Source organism: Pseudophryne corroboree, chromosome 7, assembly GCF_028390025.1.
Source record: "Pseudophryne corroboree isolate aPseCor3 chromosome 7, aPseCor3.hap2, whole genome shotgun sequence".
NCBI lineage: Eukaryota > Metazoa > Chordata > Amphibia > Anura > Myobatrachidae > Pseudophryne > Pseudophryne corroboree.
The window spans coordinates 98,504,066-98,528,540 of record NC_086450.1 but is presented as its reverse complement, the minus strand read 5'-3'; the positions used below and the strand labels follow the sequence as shown (position 1 = coordinate 98,528,540).

The 24,475-nt window shown below is 43.5% G+C and overlaps 1 protein-coding gene across 7 annotated transcripts in view; it reads left to right on the top strand.

The window, feature by feature from the left end:
* The window catches only part of METAP1D (methionyl aminopeptidase type 1D, mitochondrial), a 451,273-nt gene that overhangs the window by 194,086 nt on the left and 232,712 nt on the right, over positions 1 to 24,475 (top strand). For all 7 annotated transcript variants that reach the window (XM_063933469.1, XM_063933468.1, XM_063933465.1 and 4 more), the window contains exons 3-5: positions 3,673 to 3,822; positions 6,828 to 6,976; positions 22,615 to 22,657. In XM_063933469.1, the coding sequence (XP_063789539.1) occupies positions 3,673 to 3,822; positions 6,828 to 6,976; positions 22,615 to 22,657 (342 nt within the window). The remainder of the gene's footprint in view (positions 1 to 3,672; positions 3,823 to 6,827; positions 6,977 to 22,614; positions 22,658 to 24,475) is intronic.

The following is a 24,475-nucleotide window of genomic DNA, read 5'->3' as shown; positions in this document are numbered from 1 at the left end:
AAGCCAGGGAGTTATCCGAGCTAATCGGGATCCTCCTAAAACCAGGAAAAGTGTCAGTGCATCATTGCACAAGAGTCCTGGTAAAAATGGTGGCTTATTACGAAGCACTTCCATTCGGCAGATTTCACGCAAGAACTCTTCAGTGGGATCTGCTGGACAAATGGTCCGGATCGCATCTTCAGATGCATCAGCGGATAACCCTATATCCAAGGACAAGGGTGTCTCTCCTGTGGTGATTACAGAGTGCTCATCTTCTAGAGGGCCGCAGATTCGGCATTCAGGATTGGATGCTCGTGACCACGGAGGCCAGCCTGAGAGGCTGGGGAGCAGTCACACAAGGAGTGTGATCAAGTCTGGAGAATTCTCTCCACATAAATATACTGGAGCTAAGAGCAAATTTATAATGCTCTAAGCTTAGCAAGACCTCTGCTTCAAGGTCAGCCGGTATTGATCCAGTGGGATAACATCACGGCAGTCGCCCACGTAAACAGAAAGGGCGGCACAAGAAGCAGGAGGGCAGTGGCAAAACTGCAAGGATTTTTCGCTAGGCGGAAAATCATGTGATAGCACTGTCAGCAGTGTTCATTCCGGGAGTGGACGACTGGGAAGCAGACTTCCTCAGCAGGCACGACCTCCACCCGGGAGAGTGGGAACTTCATCGGGAAGTTTTCCGCATGATTGTGAACCGTTGGGAAAGACCAAAGGTGGACATGATGGCGTCCCGCCCGAACAAAAAATGGGACAGGTATTGCGCCAGGTCACGAGACCTTCAGGCGATAGCTGTGGACGTCCTGGTAACACCGTGGGTGTAACAGTCGGTGTATGTGTTCCCTCCTCTGCTTCTCATAACCAAGGTATTGAGAATTATAAGACATAGAGGAGTAAGAACTATACTCGTGGCTCCGGATTGGCCAAGAGGGACTTGGTAACCGGAACTTCAAGAGATGCTCACAGAGGACTAATGGCCTCGGGAGCTAAGAAGGGATTTGCTTTCAGCAAGTACCAAGTCTGTTCCAAGAGGAACCGTGGCATCGGCCTTTAAGAAAGGACCTGCTCCAGCAGGGACCTTGTCTGTTCCAAGACTTACCGCGACTGCGTTTGACGGCATGGCGGTTTGAACGCCGGATCCTAAGGGAAAAGGCATTCCGAAAGAGGTCATACCTACCCTGGTCAAAGCCAGGAAGGAGGTGACCGCACAACGTTATCACCACATGTGGTAAAAATATGTTGCGTGGGTGAGGCCAGGAAGGCCCCACGAAAAAATTTCAACTAGGTCGATTTCTGCACTTCCTGCAAACAGGAGTGTCTATGAACCTCAAATTGGGGTCCATTAAGGTTCAAGTTTCGGCCCTATAGATTTTCTTCCAGAAAGAATTGGCTTCAGTTCCTGAAGTCCAGACGTTTGTCAAGGGAGTATTGCATATACAGCCCTTGTGTGCCTCCAGTGGCACCGTGGGATCTCAACGTAGTGTTGGGATTCCTCAAATCATATTGGTTTGAACCACTCAAATCTGTGGATTTGAAATATCTCACATGGAAAGTGACCATGCTGTTGGCCCTGGCCTCGGCCAGGCGATTGTAAAAATTGGCGGCTTTGTCTTACAAAAGCCCATATCTGATTGTCCATTCGGACAGGGCAGAACTGCGGACTCGTCCCCAGTTTCTTCCTAAGGTGGTGTCAGCGTTTCACCTGAAACAACCTATTGTGGTGCCTGCGGCTACTAGGGACTTGGAGGACTCCAAGTTGCTAGACGTTGTCAGGGCCCTGAAAATATATATATAATTCCAGGATGGCTGGAGTCAGAAAGTCTGACTTGCTGTTTATATTGTAGGCACCCAAAAAGCTGGGTGCTCCTGCTTCTAAGCAGACTATTGCTCGTTGGATTTGTAGTACAATTCAGCTTGCACATTCTGTGGCAGGCCTGCCACAGCCAAAATCTGTAAATGCCCATTCCACAAGGAAGGTGGGCTCATCTTGGGCGGCTGCCCGAGGGGTCTCGGCTTTACAACTTTGCCGAGCAGCTACTTGGTCAGGGGCAAACACGTTTGCTAAATTCTACAAATTTGATACCCTGGCTGAGGAGGACCTGGAGTTCTCTCATTCGGTGCTGCAGAGTCATCCACACTCTCCCGCCCGTTTGGGAGCTTTGGTATAATCCCCATGGTCCTGACGGAGTCCCCAGCATCCACTAGGACGTTAGAGAAAATAAGATTTTACTTACCGATAAATCTATTTCTCATAGTCCGTAGTGGATGCTGGGCGCCCATCCCAAGTGCGGATTGTCTGCATTACTTGTACATAGTTATTGTTACAAAAAAATCGGGTTATTATTGTTGTGAGCCATCTTTTTTAGAGGCTACTTCATTGTTATCATACTGTTAACTGGGTTCAAATCACAAGTTGTACGGTGTGATTGGTGTGGCTGGTATGAGTTTTACCCGGGATTCAAGATCCTTCCTTATTGTGTACGCTCGTCCGGGCACAGTACCTAACTGAGGCTTGGAGGAGGGTCATAGGGGGAGGAGCCAGTACACACCATGTGATCCTAAAAGCTTGCTTTTGTGCCCTGTCTCCTGCGGAGCCGCTAATCCCCATGGTCCTGACGGAGTCCCCAGCATCCACTACGGACTATGAGAAATAGATTTATCGGTAAGTAAAATCTTATTTTTGCTCCTATACACATAGGTGGCCATTTGATTGAGATTACTTCCAGTCAGTGCCGTAGAGAGATTGCACGGGGACTGGGTAAAGTTGGGGGGCGTGCCCTAATCATGGAGGTGTGGCCATGTCCACTTTTAAAAAGAATAAAAGACTCAGGTCCCCGTCAGGCCCCTCCATCAAGCCCTGGCTTGGTTAATTATTTTCACCAGGTTTGCAATTCAGGCCCGTATACTAGGAATTTGTCTTCAGATTGCTATACAACAGCCAAGTAGGTAGCAGATAAGCAGGTGGGGGGGGGGGGGGGGGGGCAAGAAAAGTTATACAGATAAGAATACCGTAGGGACACAAGTGAGTTACATGTACGTCTAGTCAATCAATGTTCAGCAGGCGGACCGCTTATGGATTATCATTGAACGTCTGCAGCTATAGAACATAAAATCCCGCCACTGAGGACCGCATGTGGAGAAAGCCATAGTGACAGCTTTATCAGTTCCTCATCCAGAGAATGGGAAGTTTTCCTTTAAAGTGTTTTCTTACATGTCAAGTATCTGAGTACTACAAGCAAAACAAAGTGAAGCCATATGCTTCAACAGAAGTGTCACATTATAATAACCAAATTTTCAATTTCCGACTCATTACTAAAATAATTTCAATAAATGTTTTTCTGTTATCCGCAGCTTTTATGTCATTTTAATGCAGAATAAAAAAAACAACTTAGGTGTTTTATAACTGTTGCATTGATTAAATATGTGTCGGGAAGCTTCTGCTATTACACATTTGTTTCTGCCACAGTTCGCAGGCTGTGTAAGTTTCTTGTAATAGGCAATGTTAAGTTCAGAAAGGCACGGGAAGGAACGCTGAAGAAGCCTTGAGGGTCTGCTTGGTAGCTCATGAAGGTCACTCCTCGAATGCAAAGGGCAAGTTGCCATGAAGCAGGAGGGACTGTCTGAGAAAATGATCCCATTGTCATGCTGCTTTCTGATCTTCATTTCCAATCCTTTTCCTCCAAGCACATAATGAAGCCAGACTATGTGACGACAGGCATTGTGCCCGACTGGGGAGACTCCATTGAAATTAAGGACGAAGATCAGATTCAAGGGCTTCGTCAGGCTTGTCAGCTAGCCCGTCATATTTTACTTATGGCCGGGAAAATGTTAAAGGTAATGAAGGCAAAAAGTTTACCTCCCAGAACATTCACTTGGTCAAAGGGGGACACCTAATATTTGGTATAAAGTCACACACGTTACATTTTAATACTTAGGGATACAAGATTTCCAAAAACTCAGCCACACCACAAGGACCTAAAATGCACAGCAACATACAGGATTAATCATTGTAGTAGCCAAACACGCATTTTCAGATGCCAGTGCAGTTTATCCATACTGCTCTATACATCAGACCTAGGGAGAGATCATCCTATCAAACCTATTTAAAGAGAGCAGGTGGAGAAGTTGCGCATAGCAACCAATAAGATTCTGCCTATCATTTTATAGAATGTACTTGATAAAGTATAGCTAAAATCTGATTGGATACTATGGGCAACTTAATCATTGGCCAACTTCTCCACTCCTTTCACTGATTGATCCATCACCCCCTGAGTTTTGTCTGCCCAAGAAAAATACACTTGGCAGATGTGTAATAACTACTGTCATAATTGTTTAAAGGGGGTGTAGTTGGCATCCTGACATACGGGGTGCCGGAATCATGACACCTGTTAGAATGCCGACGCCGGAATGCCAACAGCCTGGATCCTGAAAGTAAATATAAGAGGGAGGTTAGGGTTAGTCTGCAGGGGGAGGGTAAGGCTTCAGGGGGATAGGTTAGGGTTAGGCTGCGAGGGGAGGGTAGGCTGTGGGGGGGTAGGTTAGGGTTAGGCTGCGGGGGGGGGGGTAGGTTAGGGTTAGACTGCGGGTGTGGTTAGGGTAAGGCTGGGAGGGAGAGTTAGAGTTAGCTTCCGTTCTCACCCCTGTTAGGATTTTGGCAGTCAGGTTGCCGGAGTCTGGATTTTGACCACTGCATCCTGGCTGTCGGGCACCTGAATCAAACCTGTTTAGAGTACTGAAACTGTTTGAAAATAATATAGATAACAGCAGAATAAACTGTTACAGTACCACTTATGACCACTAGGTGATGCAGCACAATGTATTCAAACAATGGGGGTCATTCCGAGTTGTTCGCTCGGTAATTTTTTTCGCATAGCAGCGATTTTCCGCTTAGTGCGCATGCGCAATGTCCGCACTGCAACTGCGCCAAGTAAATTTGCTATGCAGTTAGGAATTTTACTCACGGTTTTTTCTTCGTTCTGGTGATCGTAATGTGATTGACAGGAAGTGGGTGTTTCTGGGCGGAAACTGGCCGTTTTATGGGAGTGTGTGAAAAAACGCTACCGTTTCTGGGAAAAACGCGGGAGTGGCTGGAGAAACGGAGGAGTGTCTGGGCGAACGCTGGGTGTGTTTGTGACGTCAAACCAGGAACGACAAGCACTGAACTGATCGCAGATGCCGAGTAAGTCTCGAGCTACTCAGAAACTGCACAGAGATGTATTTTCGCAATTTTGGTAATCTTTCGTTCGCAATTTTGATAAGCTAAGATTCACTCCCAGTAGGCGGCGGCTTAGCGTGTGCAATGCTGCTAAAAGCAGCTTGCGAGCGAACAACTCGGAATGACCCCCAATGTATTTTATGTACAATGTAGCTTGTAAAGTACACTAGAGCAGGATTGATATTTATAATATTTGTGTATATTATATGTGTACATTATGTATTTATAAAAAAAGGAAAAACATTAAAATGTTGACATGTACACTTAGAAAGATACCAATTAAGGCCCTCATTCCGAGTTGATCGGTCGCAAGGCGAATTTAGCAGAGTTACACACGCTAAGCCGCCGCCTACTGGGAGTGTATCTTAGCATCTTAAAATTGCGACCGATGTATTCGCAATATTGCGAGCACAAACTACTTAGCAGTTTTAGAGTAGCTCCAGACTTACTCTGCCTGTGCGATCAGTTCAGTGCTTGTCGTTCCTGGTTTGACGTCACAAACACACCCAGCGTTCGCCCAACCACTCCCCCGTTTCTCCGGCCACTCCTGCGTTTTTTCCGGAAACTGTAGCGTTTTCAGCCACACGCCCATAAAACGCCGTGTTTCCGCCCAGTAACACCCATTTCCTGTCAATCACATTACGTTCGCCGGAGCGATGAGAAAGCCGTGAGTAAAAATACTTTCTTCATAGCAAAGATACTTGGCGCAGTCGCAGTGCGAATATTGCGCATGCGCACTAAGCGGAATTTCACTGCGATGCGATGAAAAATACCGAGCGAACGACTCGGAATGAGGGCCTAAATACGTTGCCCAAGTTATTAGTCCCACTCTGCATTTAACCTTTTCTTGAAATAATTTATCCTTCTCAATATTTTTATGGCTCACAAATGCAACTGTAAAATAAAATATTGCTCTACAATGTTAGATCACTTCTTTTGATAAGAATGGTTAACACATGCTGCATATGGCTGTTTCTACTCATGCAAATTTATGCTAATGATTCATATTATTGGTAGCGGATAATTTAAGTTCATGTAAGTCACAAATTATTTATTAAAAAAAAGTAAAGGAAAAGGGGTTATGCTTGTAATTGGCACATATTATCCCCATTAATTAAAATGGTTTGGGTTAACGACTCATAGGCAATTCAGTTGCTTGGGCGTCCATAAATAAAGGACACCTGATGGCCGCTATTCAGTTGTTTACTGATCACTTTCGACATGTGGCAGCTACAGAGGTGTGGCGCTGCATCCCACCTCTGCAACTGCCAATAGTTGCAACTGCATGAGTCTGCAAAAAGTCAGCTGCTTGGGCACGCTGACCAGTACCTTGCATGGATTTAGCCACTTTGTGCTTCTAAACCTGGTATAATCGGGTCCGATAAGTAACGCAGTCATGCCTGATCTGCAAAACTCTTAAATAGCGTGCATTGCTTATTGAATAGCGTGCATTGCTTATTGCCAAAAATTGTGCAATGAAGTGACGTTGGCTTAGGGACACTAATTAAGTTTGGAATAACAGAAACCCATAGGACACATTGCAGTACATACTTATATCATACATGATTGTACATAATTTAGTCATAACCAATGCTATCTTACTCTTTGTTTCTCCCCATTCCAGATTGGCATTACAACTGAAGAAATAGATCTATTTGTTCATCGGAGTATTATTAGTGAAAATGCTTATCCATCCCCATTAGGTTATGGCGGGTTCCCCAAATCTGTGTGCACCTCCGTAAACAATGTGGTCTGCCATGGGATTCCAGATAGGTACTGTTTCTTTGTTTGTTTGTTTTTAAGCCCACTACATTTCCTTGTATGTATGTGCAGAATAGATTATAGGACAGTCTTTAGGTTACGCAACCTGTGGCTCTACCACTGTTACCAGTCCCAGCATACCATTCCAGCCAGGGACCAATTTTACTCAGGTTTACAATGTGCCATATTCATCCAGAATAATTGTTATTGTCTTTTAGTAATAAACATTTTTGGTAAGTACTGGAATATTTTTTTTTACAATTTTATGTTAACAGAAGGAACATTCATTGTTCAGCCTGTCAGAACATATCATTTTATTTATTCGCAGCCCCATAGGGCTGCATACAAAAATGTGCCAGGTCAGTACTAGAAGGGGTTGCGATGGGTGCGACTTTGAGTGCCGTTGCCGGGGTTTACTTGCCGTTGTAACGGCAACTCACACCCTTTGCAGGGAATAGGATTGCCCCCCATGGCTTTTCTTAATTGCTCCATGAGTAGCTATATAGATTATTTTAATGCAATTATCCCATAACGAGCAATATAGCGGAGCATAATTACCTATGAGTAACAATAGGACAGAAAGTAATTACGTCTATGTTGTGAATAAGATTACGTCTAATTGCCCAGTGAGTAAACCTATGGCTAAGTGTACTTAATTCTGCAATTAACAATATTCTGTGAGTATAGACAGCTTGCTGTCATTGGGCCTGATTCATGTTTGTAAGTAAAGCAAAAAAGCAAGCAACTGGGCAAAACCATTTTACACTGCAGCTGGGACAGATGTAATATGTGCAGAGAGATTTAGGTTTGGGTGAGATGTGTTCAAACTGAAATCTAAATTGCAGCGTAAAAATAAAGCAGCCAATATTTGTGGGCTACATGCAAAAGCAGCCAGTTTTTACCCTCACAAAAAAAATATATATAACCCATCCAAATATAAATCTCTTTGTATATTATGTCTGCCCCACCTGGGATGCCGGCAATTGGAATCCCGACACTGATCAGAATGTTGACGCCGGGTCCTGACATGGATCAACATGCCAGCACCAGTATCCCAAACGTAAGTATGCCGGCGCTCCTTAGGGTCAGACCTAAGGGGATTAGGGTTAGGCTGCAGTGGGTGAAAGTTAGAGTTAGGCTGTGGGGTTGGGAGGGTTAGGTTTAGGCTGCGGGGTTTCGAGGGTTAGGCTTAGGCTGCGGGGTTGGGAGGGTTAGGCTTAGGCTGCGGGGTTGGGAGGGTTAGGTTTAGGCTGCGGGGTTGGGAGGGTTAGGTTTAGGCTGCGGGGTTTCGAGGGTTAGGCTTAGGCTGCGGGGTTGGGAGGGTTAGGCTGCGGGGTTGGGAGGGTTAGGTTTAGGCTGCGGGGTTTCGAGGGTTAGGCTTAGGCTGCGGGGTTGGGAGGGTTAGGCTTAGGCTGTGGGAGGGAGGAGGGGACGGTTAGGGTCAGGCTAAGGGTAGGGATAGTTAAGGGGTAGAAGAGCAGGGTTAGCATACTTACCTTCCAGGTGTTGGGATCCTGCACGTCGGGCTGCCGCTGTCAATATTCTGACCGCCGGCATCCCAAGCGCCGTGATCGCGATACCTGGTTGCTTGCTTTTTTACTTTACTTACAAACATGAATCAGGCCCGTTATCCCTTACCAAACACTCAGCCGTACTGTGACTTATGGGGTTATTTGTGTTCAGCCATATTACTAATCATGGGGTAAATACATTGATAAAGCCAAATATTTATCTTATTTAAAACCCTTTAAGAGGTCTAAGAACACTGTACGCTATTGACCTATGGAGTACCGTAAGGGTACGCACGTTGCGTAGCAATCGCTTAGCCGTAGTCGAGACGCTCAAGCGTCACGTTCGCTCACGGCCAAGAGATCACAGGCAGGCACGCTATTGGCTGCCGACTAACGTAATGGTTCGCTATAGCGTAGCGGACGCTCGGGACCACGAGGAGATCACCAGCGGCGCTGACGCTCACAATGTTAAACCTTTATATGTAAACCATGAACAATGTATTTATACAGGAAAACCTTAGTGTAGTGATAGAGTGTAGATGCAACACAGTGTAACCTTATTAACTTAAAAGCTGTTCGAGCGTCACCGACGCTCTGAGAATACTTAACACTATAAGAAATACACAAATACCGGGCTCAGGGTCTAACGCCTTATATGAATGTTATACTTGAAAAAGAATAATACAATACAAGTCATACACTACAATATAACATAGACTAACTAACCAGATAACTACACAGGAAATACAATACAATACAATTACGTTTAAGGGAAAATGAGAGAGAAAGAGGAAGAGAGAGAGAGAGAGATATGGCTCACAATAACAATAAAGACAATATGATTGCGGAGAAAACTTACGCACAAGGGGAAACGATCGCATGCGCCTTTCTGAATATCCAGCTCCCGATTATCAGTGATGAGAACCGTTGAAGAGAGTGAGCTGGATATGATCGGCTTGTCTATTTATGCCCTACACACAATACAATTCAATGGTCCCTACAATCTCATTGTTCATTGGACACAGGAATTCGTCTTCGCATTATAACAAAAGGTCATAGGTTGATTCATACAGGTGGGCTGTGTCTATTTCCAACTGCTCAGGTGGGTGGGAAACTAGGTTTCCCGCCGCATGGATAAGTAAGTGCAAATAATAGTAAAAGTACATAAACTTCTTATGTCCATAACTATTCGCACGAGCGATTAATCCGCTTCAAACCAACACCGGAATATTGCTAATTAAATACTCTTCCGATGGATACTAAACACCACTGTATGACCCTTGTCTGACCCTTCGTATCAAACAAAGAGGGATCTCTTTGTCCATGAACATGCTATATTAACTAAACTTTCAGAATCTATCAAGGGGACCATGATCTACAAAATACATTATATAGTTAAAATATGTAACGATTGAGTCGCACGCTGGGCACACAGAAACTCTACCGTAAATGCGCATACCGTGCGCCTGCGGGTGCACGTAACAGCGGGTATGCGCACGCACGGGAGAGCGTACGCATGCGCAGAGCGGACATGTATGAGGTGCAAATATGGTAGTGTGCATAGTGATATTTTTCTGACTTTGACAGTCCACCCTTTGGCAGTCAATAATAACTGCCACTTTCTAAAACATTTCAAAAAGAGAAAAATATATGTCAGGTGTAAATACATTTCCATGGTTGGGTAAGGGAGGAGAGAAGAAGGTGTGAAAAGGGTATGACCTAGTGAGATAGCAGAAGCATGTGTGTATGAATCCATGTTTGGGGGGTCATGTATCATCGTGCCGTACGTGTTTTAAATCAAGCTTCGAGGTATTGCGAAGTATACATTTGAATTCCTTCTTATCCCGCGGTACGGGTCTGTGGATGGGCTGTCAAACTTTACCGAGCTCTTTTCGGATTACAAAATGGGGGAGCACATTTTAGTTGATGATACATGAATGGGGGGATATGTGATTGCTGATATCTGTGCCTGTATTCCCTATCGACTATGTGTGTCATTACCTGAAGGTTGTAGAAATGAAGATAAAGAACAATTATGGTAAATGCAGTGGTATTCTATGTCAGGTTAATGAACATTTGCCGATTGAGGTCTTGTCTGGTGTCTGTTGAATGCAGTCTTCTTTGGGCTTTTGCCAAAAAGTGTGGGCAAAAGCTTTGTCAATGTCCATAGACTTACAAAAGTGTTGGGCTAGCGTAAATTTAAAATTTCTAGGGAAACTGGGGGTCTATGGCATAGTTCATCAAATATCTGTGTATAAGGTTGTCAAAACTTCTTCTTTAATCCATCAGTTATCTGTATACAGGTTCATCAAATTCCTTGTCCAAGTGGGTCTTTTTTTTTACCTTGGAGAAAACGGAAAAACAGGTGAAAGAAACGGACCGTATAATCGCATTTTCATCACATCATTGTTTCTACCGTTGGGTCATAAATCAAATCCATTGGAATTACAATTTCCTCACTCCTTAGACTCATTACCCTGGTACTACGTTTGCACTTCATTAAAACCTGACCGCATCTAAATATCAAGCCAATCGTTATGACGACACCCAAGATACATAGGAGAAACTTCCCTACATCCATTATGACTCCTTGAGCCCATTCTCCTAAACCAGAGAACCAATTTCGCGGGTTCAACCATGACACCCAACCAGTCAGCTCATTACCCACAGCAGCAAGGGTGAGATTGTGTCTCCTGCGAAATTCCCACTTTAATTGGAGAATGTCATCCATCTTTTGGTCTATGACCTCGACCGGATCCTCGGTACTATTCGTAATATATGTGCAGCATTTCACGCCGTACTGCGTTGCCAGTGTGACACAATATCCACCTGTCACTGCTGTGAGATAATTAAGAACCATTCTATGCTGAACCAGTTCTGTTTTATAAGCTTGAAGCTCTCTTCCAGTATACCTAAAAGTGTCATCATACATTTCTGTGATATTATCTAACAAATTTGCAAGCGCAGATATATATCTATAGTTCAGCACTCCTCTAGCGGTGCGAGTGAAATCTAGCGCAAGTAGAACCTGAATCCCGGTGGATTCATGGATCATGTCAGAGGCCGAATGCTCTGTCCTTTCTGTCAGTTGCCTTTTAACTACGTGCTCGTAGTGGGTGTGAGTATAAGGAGCTTGGGCACCACGGTGTATATCTTTCATTTTGGCATGTGATACAGTCATTACTTCAGGCAGTACTTTTCCAATATAACACAATCCTTCAGAGTTTGGGGCAAGCCACTTATACGCCTTCCTCCCGCATATGAAATATGCATCATCGGGGAGAACATATGGGACGGAGTAGGACATAACCATATTACACATCCTCCATGTGAAATCTCCTACCCCTAATTCTCCCATCTGTCTAGTACACGTATCCGTTTGTACGATATGTGCACAGTATCCTGGTGATACCTCTCCAACTCTCGTAATCCTACTTCCTAGGGTATACCTATATCGGAAAGATTTTTCTCTACTGCTATGTGGCGTATAAGCTCTGTATCTGTCGGCATTCTATCTGCTCTATATGAAAAGGTCATGGTTTGGTTACTCCATGACACTTCCCAATTTCCCGGCTTTCGGGGATTGGTAATGTTAAAACATATTAGGGATCTATCCACATGATATTGGTGGAGCTTCAAACTAGGAGGGCTGGAGATATTAAACCTCCTGTCCACCGGTCTCCCACCCTTTAGCTCAAGTACCTCCCCTATCGTTAAAGGAAATGGTACTAGCCCTGATTTGCTATGGCCTTGAGGTACTTGAGAGCATACCCAACAATCTGTCTGATTTAACACATTACCCACTAAGGAGTGATAGTCACTCAATGGATGCCGGTCCATGTGGATATTAAAACTGGATTGGCATTTCTTGATGCATCCATCCTCAACTACATTGTCACAGAGCCTACAGATACAGTTTTCTTCAGCTAACAATCCTTCACAATGTTTACAAATAACATGGCTGCTAGATCGTTTCCGGTACTCGCCTTTGCTTGTTGGTTAAGTTGTTCTTGGAAAACTACGCCTCCATCTTTATCATCAGAACCTTTCTGGATCCTTTCTCGACCTCCATGGTACTCTCGCCGGAACAGACTGCTCTGGTCAACATCATGGTCAACAGGAAAATCCATATCACAGTCTCTTGGGGCAAGTCCATCTTACAGGAGGAGAAAAGAAGAAATTTGTAATGGGGATACAGAAAAACAGTTTGAGGGGGAAAGAAACTTGTTACGATAATTAGTTCTCTAGTCTTGTCGTTCTTCTTGTTCTGCTGTCATCTCAAAGGTGCTGTCTCTCAGTCTTCCAAACGAACATTCCAGTGATGCAATATTCCTTCCAAATCAGCGATCTCTCTGTAAGGAGCAAAAATCTTGCATTACCATTTGTCTAACTGATGGGTGACATACCATCTTTAAAACATGAAAACATGAGTGAGAAGAGAGAAAACAAAAAAAAACCAAAAGAGAGAGAACAATTCATAAAAATATATATTACATAAACCAACAATAAACAACAACAGGAAAAAAAAAATTTCTTTCAAACATTTTAAAACATTGTCAGATCATCAGGCTGTCATATCTACATGTCCAATGGTTTCCTTGCGCAGTCCCCCCCCACCAGCACCTCCATACTCCACCCTCTGTATCTGGCCAGGATACATTGATGCGGATAGGTCATGCTGGGGTTTGGTAGACTTCTGCAAAGACCAAGTAGATATGCAATGTTTGAGTCCTACCAATAATCGTCAGAGATGGGGAGAGAAAAGAAACATTTCACAGATACATTTACAACGTTTCACCCGGTCATTCCTGTGTCTTCAGGGAATGACCTCCCAATTTATTAACTGTTACCTCAGGCTTACCATCAGTCCTAATGATCACCTTTCCTGACTACATATCATGGGTGTGGCTCAAAATTCTTCCTATATGATCCCTGATTATAATTAGATGTGTCATATTCATTGTCTAGGGGGTCTGACCTTACGTGGGATGTTACAGTTACTGGCATAATGCCCTTCTCTTTTACAACGATAACAAATCCTTGAGTTCCTCCATGTGCCAATGGCCTGGGGTTTTGGTTGATTTGATGTCTCCTCTAATGCTTGGATGCTCATCACCATCAACCGTTTTCCCTGTACTTCCCTGCTTCCTTGGATATCATGGTTATGTTGTTGTCTAGGGGGTGTATATACCTTGTGTGTGCTTCTAGACCTGCAATCTCGTGCAACATGACCTTCCCTTAAGCAGTTGTAACAGCTTGTCACCTTTGACTTAACCACAGGGATCTGAGGCTTCTTTGTTTCCCCTTGCTTGATGCTGGTTTGCTCATGCCCAACAGCAGAGTCCCTTAATGCAGTTACTGATTTATCTCTCCAGTATGGATTGGTGATCTGTATCCTTGCTCTCAACACTTCCTTTAAACCATCCATTAGCACAGATACTGCTACTTCTCTGTGCGGTGCACTTGTTTCGATGTTTTCTATACCCGTATACCTAGTCATGTCCTGCAATGCCCGGTGAAAATAATTAGAAGTACTTTCCCCTTTGTTTTGTCTTATGGAGAAGATTTTGTTCCACTCGACAATGGCTGGGAAATATACTTCCAACTGTCGGTTGATCTGCTTAATACATTCCTGATTGTGTTCCTCCGTACAAGGTACCTCCGTGTCTAATTTACAATCAGCAATAAATTTCGCAGGGTCAACACTGGAGGGCAAACATGCCCTCAGCACTGTCCGCCACTCTTTGTTGGTGGGTTCTGTGGAGTTTCCTAGTTCTTTAACAAACCTTTGACATGCTACTAGATTTTTCCTGGGATCAGGAAATTCAGACATAATTGATCTCAATTCGGTCCGGGACCAGGGACAGCGCATTGCACTGTCCTTGACGGGATGGATTCCCTGATCGTCAGTCTTCCCATCGGGGACTGTGATCACCCTGACAGGACTAAACTCAATTACATCATCTTGTTTTGGTCTTACAATATGGGGTACATTTTTTTTGTGCGTGATATAAAACATTGGCCCTCATTCCGAGTCGTTCGCTCGGTATTTTTCATCGCATCGCAGTGAAATTCCACTTAGTGCGCATGCGCAATATTCGCACTGCGACTGCGCCAAGTATCTTTGCTATGAAGATAGTATTTTTACTCACGGCTTTTTCATCGCTCCGGCGATCGTAATGTGATTGACAGGAAATGGGTGTTACTGGGCGGAAACACTGCGTTTTATGGGCGTGTGGCTGAAAACGCTACCGTTTCCGGAAAAAACGCAGGAGTGGCCGGAGAAACGGGGGAGTGGTTGGGCGAACGCTGGGTGTGTTTTTGACGTCAAACCAGGAACGACAAGCACTGAACTGATCGCACAGGCAGAGTAAGTGTGGAGCTACTCTAAAACTGCTAAGTAGTTTGTGATCGCAATATTGCGAATACATCGGTCGCAATTTTAAGATGCTAAGATACACTCCCAGTAGGCGGCGGCTTAGCGTGTGTAACTCTGCTAAATTCGCCTTGCGACCGATCAACTCGGAATGAGGGCCATTGTACGTACCTGTGGACACGACCTCACCTGACCCTCCGTTAGGGGGTTTGATTATTGCCTTTACCGATTTGGTCGCGTCCACCTGGATGTCTTGTGTGATGGCTGCTGGAAGAGGTGCAGACATCGGGCTGGGCTCACTTTCTTGTTTGTATTCCTGAGGGAAGTTTAACATGGGGTGCAACTTGCATAGGTTAATAGTTGTACATTTAACAGTATTACAATTATCATTGTTATGTTTATTACAATTATTCTTATCATCTATAATACAGTTGCTAAGTGCGTTTTTATTGTTCAACATTGTGCCTTTCTCCGCAACCATAATCCTCTCCACTGCCATGTCTCTCCTCCCAAGATAAGAGTCAGATATGTCAGTTAACTCTCTTTGCAATTCACTTTCCTGTTGCCATAACTGTAAACAATCAAAATGTTTAACTCGTCTCTTTGCTGATTTAATGAGACATATCCTCCTCCTTAGATTCAGTAACACATCTGGGCTAAAGCTGCCTACTTTTGGGAACTTCTCCCCGTCATATACAGTCATTCTTTCCCATTCATCACATAAAATTTCTGTGTGTGAACCGTATTTTTCACACATTACGTACCTTGCCGACCCGATTGGTCGGTTTATAGAATCAACCCGAACCGAGGTTGATCGCCCCCTTCCTGAACAACTGGCCCCCATAATTTGCAGGTGTTGCTTGCTCTACCTCTGACCTTTATATCAGGGTCTTCAGCGAACCCTTACAAAAAAACAAAATATTCAAAGATAGGTTGACGGTGGTAGTTTACCGAGTACCCCACTTACTCGCCCACGCCGACCAATACGACCTCCACACTGATATAGTGCTGGCGTACTCGACCCAGGGCCCCTATGAACCTTTGTTTACTGGAACATGTGAGTGTGATCCGCAGAGCATTAACCCTTTCCAGTAACTGTGGGGTTGTTGGATAATTCCTGAGTGACCAGCGAACTTCCCTTTTAAAAATAAAAAATTACACAAATCACGTTAGAATGTACAAATAGCGTTTATGACCCCTTTCGTACACTAATGGTACTAGGTCAGATTACTAACTAATGCACACAATTACGTGCGGTACAATCGTTCAGCACATAAGCAACTAATCTTATGTACGGAGCGACCAACGGAATCGACATTCGGCAGCTGCGAATTCCTTCAGCCTGAGCTTTATGGCCTATATGGGTTCCGCCCCAACCTTTCTTGGTGTTGGGCTACTTGAACTGTATAGTGGACTTCCTTGTCTGCTGTACCTAGACCTCCTGGTCTGTTATGCGACCTCCTGGTCTGACCTCCTGGTCTGCTACAGTATGACCTCCTGGTCTGCTACACTCTAATGCTCTTTATATGTTTAACAAGGGATGCCTCCCTAGCCACCGTGCATGTCACTTACACGTATGTAATTTCACGAGAACTCGATGATTTCTGTGGTTCAATCCCCAAAATTGTAAAAACTTATATATGCAAACACTCACTCACCACATGTACACTTTTGTTTCTATTTCTATTTTTGCGCAGAAATTTTCTTTCCTTTAGACCAGATGTGTTGTAAATTTGGAGAAGGATCTGTTAGTCTAAATTTCGGACACTAAAATAGACTTGCGCTATTTATCGCGTCGCCACCTTTTCGCCTGTTAAAATAACACTAGCGTGTGATTTGAGTTACGTGGGCGTACCCGGACGCTCCGTTGCGTAATATACGCTGCGTGCGTCGGCCTTTGCGTACGCGAGTCTCACCCTTTGTTAGAGACACGTGTACACCAGTCTTTATCCACCGTAACACAACTAACACGTTTATCAATGTAGATGATCCTCGATCATCTACCGAGCACCACACCAATCTCTCCTTGTATCTTTAGGTAGAGCTGCGTGCGTGCTTTGCAATTTATCCCTTAATGTATTACTTTTACACTTTAACTATGAAATAGCGACAAATCTCTCTTAGCACGTTTATCAATTATAAAATGGCAAACAGGAGAGTGATATATGAAAATACACGAATAAAAAGAAATGCAGATATGCGTGTGTGCGTACGCAAGACAGAAATAAACAGTTTTAAAAGACACTAGCGTGTTGTTCTTACCTCCGGTTCCGGATTCCCTCAGCACCCTTTACTAAGCGAAGCAGACGCTTATCCAGACAGCACTACGAGGAATATGATCTCCCGCCCTTTGCTGATGGATAATGTCTGCTGAAATTACCTAGCAGAGATATGTGAAGGACGGACGAGCCGCCAATTGATAAAGCCAAATATTTATCTTATTTAAAACCCTTTAAGAGGTCTAAGAACACTGTACGCTATTGACGTATGGAGTACCGTAAGGGTACGCACGTTGCGTAGCAATCGCTTAGCCGTAGTCGAGACGCTCAAGCGTCACGTTCGCTCACGGCCAAGAGATCACAGGCAGGCACGCTATTGGCTGCCGACTAACGTAATGGTTCGCTATAGCGTAGCGGACGCTCGGGACCACGAGGAGATCACCAGCGGCGCTGACGCTCACAATGTTAAACCTTTATATGTAAACCATGAACAATGTATTTATACAGGAAAACCTTAGTGTAGTGATAGAGTGTAGATGCAACACAGTGTAACCTTATTAACTTAAAAGCTGTTCGAGCGTCACCGACGCTCTGAGAATACTTAACACTATAAGAAATACACAAATACCGGGCTTAGGGTCTAACGCCTTATATGAATGTTATACTTGAAAAAGAATAATACAATACAAGTCATACACTACAATATAACATAGACTAACTAACCAGATAACTACACAGGAAATACAATACAATACAATTACGTTTAAGGGAAAATGAGAGAGAAAGAGGAAGAGAGAGAGAGAGAGAGAGAGAGAGAGATATGGCTCACAATAACAATAAAGACAATATGATTGCGGAGAAAACTTACGCACAAGGGGAAACGATCGCATGCGCCTTTCTGAATATCCAGCTCCCGATTATCAGTGATGAGAACCGTTGAAGAGAGTGAGCTGGATATGATCGGCTTGTCTATTTATGCCCTACACACAATACAATTCAATGGTCCCTACAATCTCATTGTTCATTGGACACAGGAATTCGTCTTCGCATTATAACAAAAGGTCATAGGTTGATTCATACAGGTGGGCTGTGTCTATTTCCAACTGCTCAGGTGGGTGGGAAACTAGGTTTCCCGCCGCATGGATAAGTAAGTGCAAATAATAGTAAAAGTACATAAACTTCTTATGTCCATAACTATTCGCACGAGCGATTAATCCGCTTCAAACCAACACCGGAATATTGCTAATTAAATACTCTTCCGATGGATACTAAACACCACTGTATGACCCTTGTCTGACCCTTCGTATCAAACAAAGAGGGATCTCTTTGTCCATGAACATGCTATATTAACTAAACTTTCAGAATCTATCAAGGGGACCATGATCTACAAAATACATTATATAGTTAAAATATGTAACGATTGAGTCGCACGCTGGGCACACAGAAACTCTACCGTAAATGCGCATACCGTGCGCCTGCGGGTGCACGTAACAGCGGGTATGCGCACGCACGGGAGAGCGTACGCATGCGCAGAGCGGACATGTATGAGGTGCAAATATGGTAGTGTGCATAGTGATATTTTTCTGACTTTGACAACATGAAGCCCCATTGCTCCTAATAGGACAATTGCAATAAGTCATATGGTGGAATTCAATTAGCGACTGTAAATTACCGCGACTGATTGATCCCTGGGGGTAAATCCATTGATGCCCATAGCCTGCATTATCGGGGATTTTGTTTCACCTGCCAGGAGACAGAAGAATCTAAATCCGCAATAACTGACACTTTTTCTCAGTCATAATTGTGAAAACACACGGTTTCAGGAATTTATCCCGGATCCTGCGTTTTTGCATGTAAACGGTTAAATTTTTCTGTGAAATAAGCGGGCATTCATTGAATTGCCAGAACAAAACATTGTGAATTTTTTTGGGAAAAAAGCCTGTTTCTTTGGTGGAACTAACAGGAACCGCTGATTGGCGACTATTGATGATTGGCAAGCCATAGGGGAATTGGGGAAATTCATTTGAAAATCCCTAATTTGCTGGGGGAAAAGTTTTTTGATTCACCGACTTGTCCGTTAAGGGATTGGGAAATTGCAGCAATATGACGCTAATGTATGGGGACCATTATGCAATAGACGGGTTTATAGTTTGTTTTGGGGTTTTTTAAATGTCAAAAAGAAATCCAGAGACCGCTGTACATCCAGACTTAACGCATTTGCAGTTGTTCGTATCACGCACATGATGAAAGGTTGGAATTGACAGTAATAAAGGACATTTTTTATTTCTTCATTATACTGCTCTTTTACAATCGTCCAATAGTTTTATTTTAGTACTAATTTGAAATTACAGTGTTTGTGCCAAATGCATAAAAATAAAAAACCCCTGCGTGTTGTGCTGTTGGCTCCGGGGTGTGCTTGTCTCACATCGCTTGTAAAGTGATAAAATGGAGAGTGAAAAAGTACCAGCCAATCAGCTCCTAACTACCATTTTTCAAACACAGCCTGTGACATGGCAGTTAGGACCTGATTGGCTGGTAATTTTTCACTCTCCATTTTATCACTTTCCAAGCGATGATGCATCTAGCCCTACAGTGTCTCTCTTGCGTTACTGTTATAGATATATTCTCATACATCTAGCATCAGTATGCCATGCAGCACGAGATGCCTGGTTGGAGTGAGCTGCCAGCTCCCGTACTAGAGTATGGTGTCTTTTCTTGCCGAAAATTCATCTTAGTCACAACGCAATGCGACTAGGAGGCACCAGGACACGGTGCTGATTAATTTGATATGCAACATTTGTATATCTCTTTGCGACTGCCTCTGTATACGAAGCACAACGGAGCTTGGCATGGAAAAAAATTGTGGCCGCTGCATTGTAACATAGAAACGTCGAATTTGATGGCAGATAAGTAGCATTTGGCCCATCTAGTCTGCCCCTTGTTTTGTAGCACTTCTTATGCAGACTCAGAGACGTAGGGGGCATACACATGGGGCGACTTGTGCTGTGTGCTAAATGATCTACACATCGCTATACACACAGCAATGTGTGCTGAGCGATCTGTGCTAACCAGTTTTCTTTATGCACATGCTGGGCGATCTAACTAGATCTTACCTGCATGTGCCAAAGATCTGAGCGGGCGATGGCAACACGCAGGATCGCACATCGCTATGGGGTGTACACACGGAGCGATCCGTGCTTAATTTCTAAGCGATCTAGACAGATCACTTAGAAAATAGGCAAAAATCGCCCCGTGTGTATGCCCCTATTAGTCGCACATAGATATACAAAACATATCGCGCATCTACCGATATATTGGCTCATCGCTGTGTGTGTACGGGTGGTCGGCTGACCGCCCGTACACATGCTGCGGTAGCCAGCGGTGATTGACAGCTAAACTGGGTGGGCATGTGTACACGCCCGCCCAGTTCATGCCCACTGCCCGATCCATCCATAGATATATCTGCCGATCAATTGATCGGCAGATATATCTATCAGTGTGTACCCACCTTAAGGCATTTTCTGCAGAAAAGATGCCTGATGCTTGCAAAGGCTCATGGGACCTGGAGTGCTGAGAGGGCCTGTTTGATGCGACTGGAGCAATGATATATGAGGACACATCTGTCGGTCCAAATATTCTTCTCACCAAGAAGACTGTGTAAAACATTCCCTCATTATAAGGTCTGTCTTCTCCTCATTTTTCTGTAAATTTGAACTTATTTAGTCTTTGAATTGCCATCTGTTAGTACGTTTTCCATTCTGTTTGCTGAGATGAGATAGAAGAAAGTAGTGTCTAAATTATTATAAGATATATACCCGTTTGCTGCTACGGATGTGTGGGACTAGTCCTACGCACTGCAGGTGTTCAAGTGGGAGGGGGTGGGTGTTTATGTAAAAATAGCCCCCCTTTATAGTTTGCTGTAATTCCTCAAACAAAGGAGGGAATGGTACTTGATGTCATCTACGATGCAGTCATCAAGCACCGCCCCTTCCAGGTAAAACATCATCATTTTTTTACAAGCTATAGTGAATCAGGAGAGAGCATTAGGAGTGCTCTATCTCTCCCAACCTGACTCCCGCAGCAATACCATTATTATGGTAGTTTTCACTTTGAAAACCTATAAAATCTATTTTTTTGCTGTTTTTCAATGTCGTAAAAGGGTAACAATGTGCCGTGGACTGGACTTGTACAACCCCCTACCCCCAGCACATGTGTCATGGAAGAGGGACACGGCACTAGGAACCTGAGAGACTGGCACATCCTTAGGATGAGTTGTGCAGCTCTCCAGCCTGCATAGTGCCTTTCTAGACCCATGCAGTCATGGTACTGCCCCTTTAGTCTTGCACATTACTTACAGCACTGCTGTTTGGTAAATGGGGATAAATGACAAAGTAAGAGACACAATGGGGTATATCTACTAAGGTGTGAGGTTTTTTTTAGAAGTGGAGATGTTGCCCATAACAATAAATCAGATTCTAGCTATTATCTTCTAAAAGCAGCTAGATACATGTTAAGTGGAGTCTGATTGGTTGCTATGGGCAACATCTCCATTTCTTAAAAACTCACAGCTTAGTAAATATACCCCAAAGTATTTGTTTGTAGTAGTAAAGAAAAAAAATTGCAGACATAGTTTTTTGTTCCGACACCTTTTTGTAGTTTCCATAAACTCCCCGCTCGCTCGCTCGCACGCACGCACGCACGCACGCACGCACGCACACACACACACACACACACACACACACACACACACACACTATTGTGTGGACATTTTGTGTACAGAAGATGGTTTGACCATGTGAGAAGAAATAAGCAAACTAAGGACCCTGTTCAGGTTGGATTGCAACATTTGAGAAACGCAATCCAGACGATTATCGAACGGCTGCGTGCGCACCCCTGTGATTAGCGATTATTTCTGCAAACGCATTGTACTTCAATGCAATGACATTTTGATTGACAGGAAGCCAGCATTTAGGGGAGGAAACATGGCGTTTTGTGGGTGTGGCAAGGTGTTTTTTCAGGTGGGCGTCTGATGTCAGTGATAACCACTTCCAGCCTCTTGCTTATGCCGAATTGTGGACGACCTTGCCTGCCACAGATGGAAAAACTCTTTGATGTTCCTGTATTTGCGTATGGTTATTCGATCGCATTGCGATGCGTTCGCAATTTCTGCAATGGGCGTTTTTTCTCTATTTCTGAGCGTCAACTATTTGATCGCAGCAACTGCTTTTTAGCAAGGTTAGCGATCCAACCTGAATAGGGTCTCCAGTCCATAAAACTTCAGTGTCTTCTGGAAGAAAAATAAAACCCAGGGTATAATTTGTATGAGTACTGCATAACTAATTACTGACATGGCCAGGAGAGACATCTTTGTATTGATGGGAGGAAACATTTCTGCAAAACATATTATTACTAAAATAATATATATTTCATCTGCAAGTTCCTTTAAACTGAATGATGTGCAGCCTGATATAGCCTAATAAAAGTGTATAACACCAGCGTGTTTAACACGTGTTATTTTATTTTATTTTTTGTCTCTATTTTTAGCCGACCCCTTGAGGATGGAGATATTATCAACATAGACGTCACTGTGAGTCATTTATTAAACACCTTTTATCTGTTTTACAATTCAGCAAAATGCTTCTTTCCTTCCAGTGTTAACATGAATCCTTTTCGATGACGTGTCCTCTAATTATATCCCATATCCCTTCTTCCTTTTCATAACCCCTTATCTATCTTCATAGCTGGGCAATCTGCGTCTCTGTATTTGTTGTGGAACTGCAAGTCTCAGAATGCCCTGCTAGCTACACTGCCTCCTAACTGACCTACGGCAACCTGCGGGTCTCCGTCTAAACCAATAAATGAATTAATTCTAGACTATCATTTCTGAATGCGCTGACTGAGATGTCCATATAAATACAGGTATACACTGTAAAGTTTTTCCCGTGATAAAGATGACAATACAAGTGCGTTAGAACGTATGTGTCAGTTCTAAAAGCCACGGACATTGTAGTAGATGCTGTTTACTTGTTCCACGAAAACAGCTGTTTTTATTTCTGTCGCTGCTTCTTCTTTTTTTTTTTTTTTTTCCTTTTTCCTTTTTAACCCTGGGTTTACTCTGAGTAGACCTGGGCTTGACATGAATTTAAGGCTGGAATCGGATGAACTGAGATCAGTGTAGGCCTAAGTGAAATGTCAGCCCAATCCCGCTATGTGTCATGTTTTTGAGAAGGTGTAATTGTTATTGATCCTTCGTGAAGATAATGCAGAGCGCCGCAGTACGGAGCAGCTGCTGAAGATAGATATGTATGAGATGAGCGAACGCAGGGGAAAGGCGGCATTTTTCTTTCACTCTAGCGAGATTGATCTTCCTCTTCCTGCTGATTTGGAGTAGGGCCTGTCATTATCTTACTCTGTCATTAGAGGCTACATTGGCCTGTGTATGTCAGTCTATTTGGACAGCAACTCTTTTGCTAGCAGTGTTCCCTACATTTATTACAATCCCTGAAGATAGTGTTGTGTTCCATTTGCAGCAGATGAGCCTTTAACCCTTTCGCTGCAGAGCAATTATACGCCAATCCCGTGGTTAATGTCTTGCAGGCAGTTGCGTGTTTTAACACATGACGAGCAATGTTGCGGAGACCATCTTTACCTGGCATATGGAAATGTGCCACAAAATTGTGATGGTGCATGGTATTGTTTTCCTACAAATGAAATAATAATTCTGCCGCAAATACCTTCGTAACACTGGAGGATATCAAATATAATTAAGGCTGTGTCCCAAATTTTAAAGGGCTGTTATATTTATTTCTTGTTGTGAATCTTGAGAATGGAACCTGTATTTTGTTTAAGGTTGTTTAATCAATTATATTCCTGATGCAGCTGGATTAAGAGAACTTGTGGGAATAGCTCTGTGTAGTTGCTTTACATTTACAGGAACCCATGACAAAAGGAAATAAAGGGCGAGACGTGTGGGCTGTGAATATATCAGTTCACGGGTGGCACTGTGTTTTCTCTTATTATCTGACCATGATTTAGAATTTTTTCCTGGAATTGATAATTTTATTTATTATATTGACCCAGTTGCAGTGTCATGTCCTTGTTCTATACACTGGTAGTGTTATTATTCCGTAGTAGAGTGTATGCTCTCATAAGCAACGTTTATAGTTTTGCTGACCATGATTTAGAATTTTTTCCTGGAATTGATCATTTTATTTACTATATTGACCCAGTTGCAGTGTCATGTCCTTGTCCTAGTGTTATTATTCTGTAGTAGAGAGTAGGCTCTCATAAGCAACGTTTATAGTTTTTTTTATATCTCTGGAAAATGTTGATACTCTGGAAAAATGGAATGATGATGATAATTGCAGATGTTAACCCAATGGTGTCAATTCAGTGAGCGCATTCT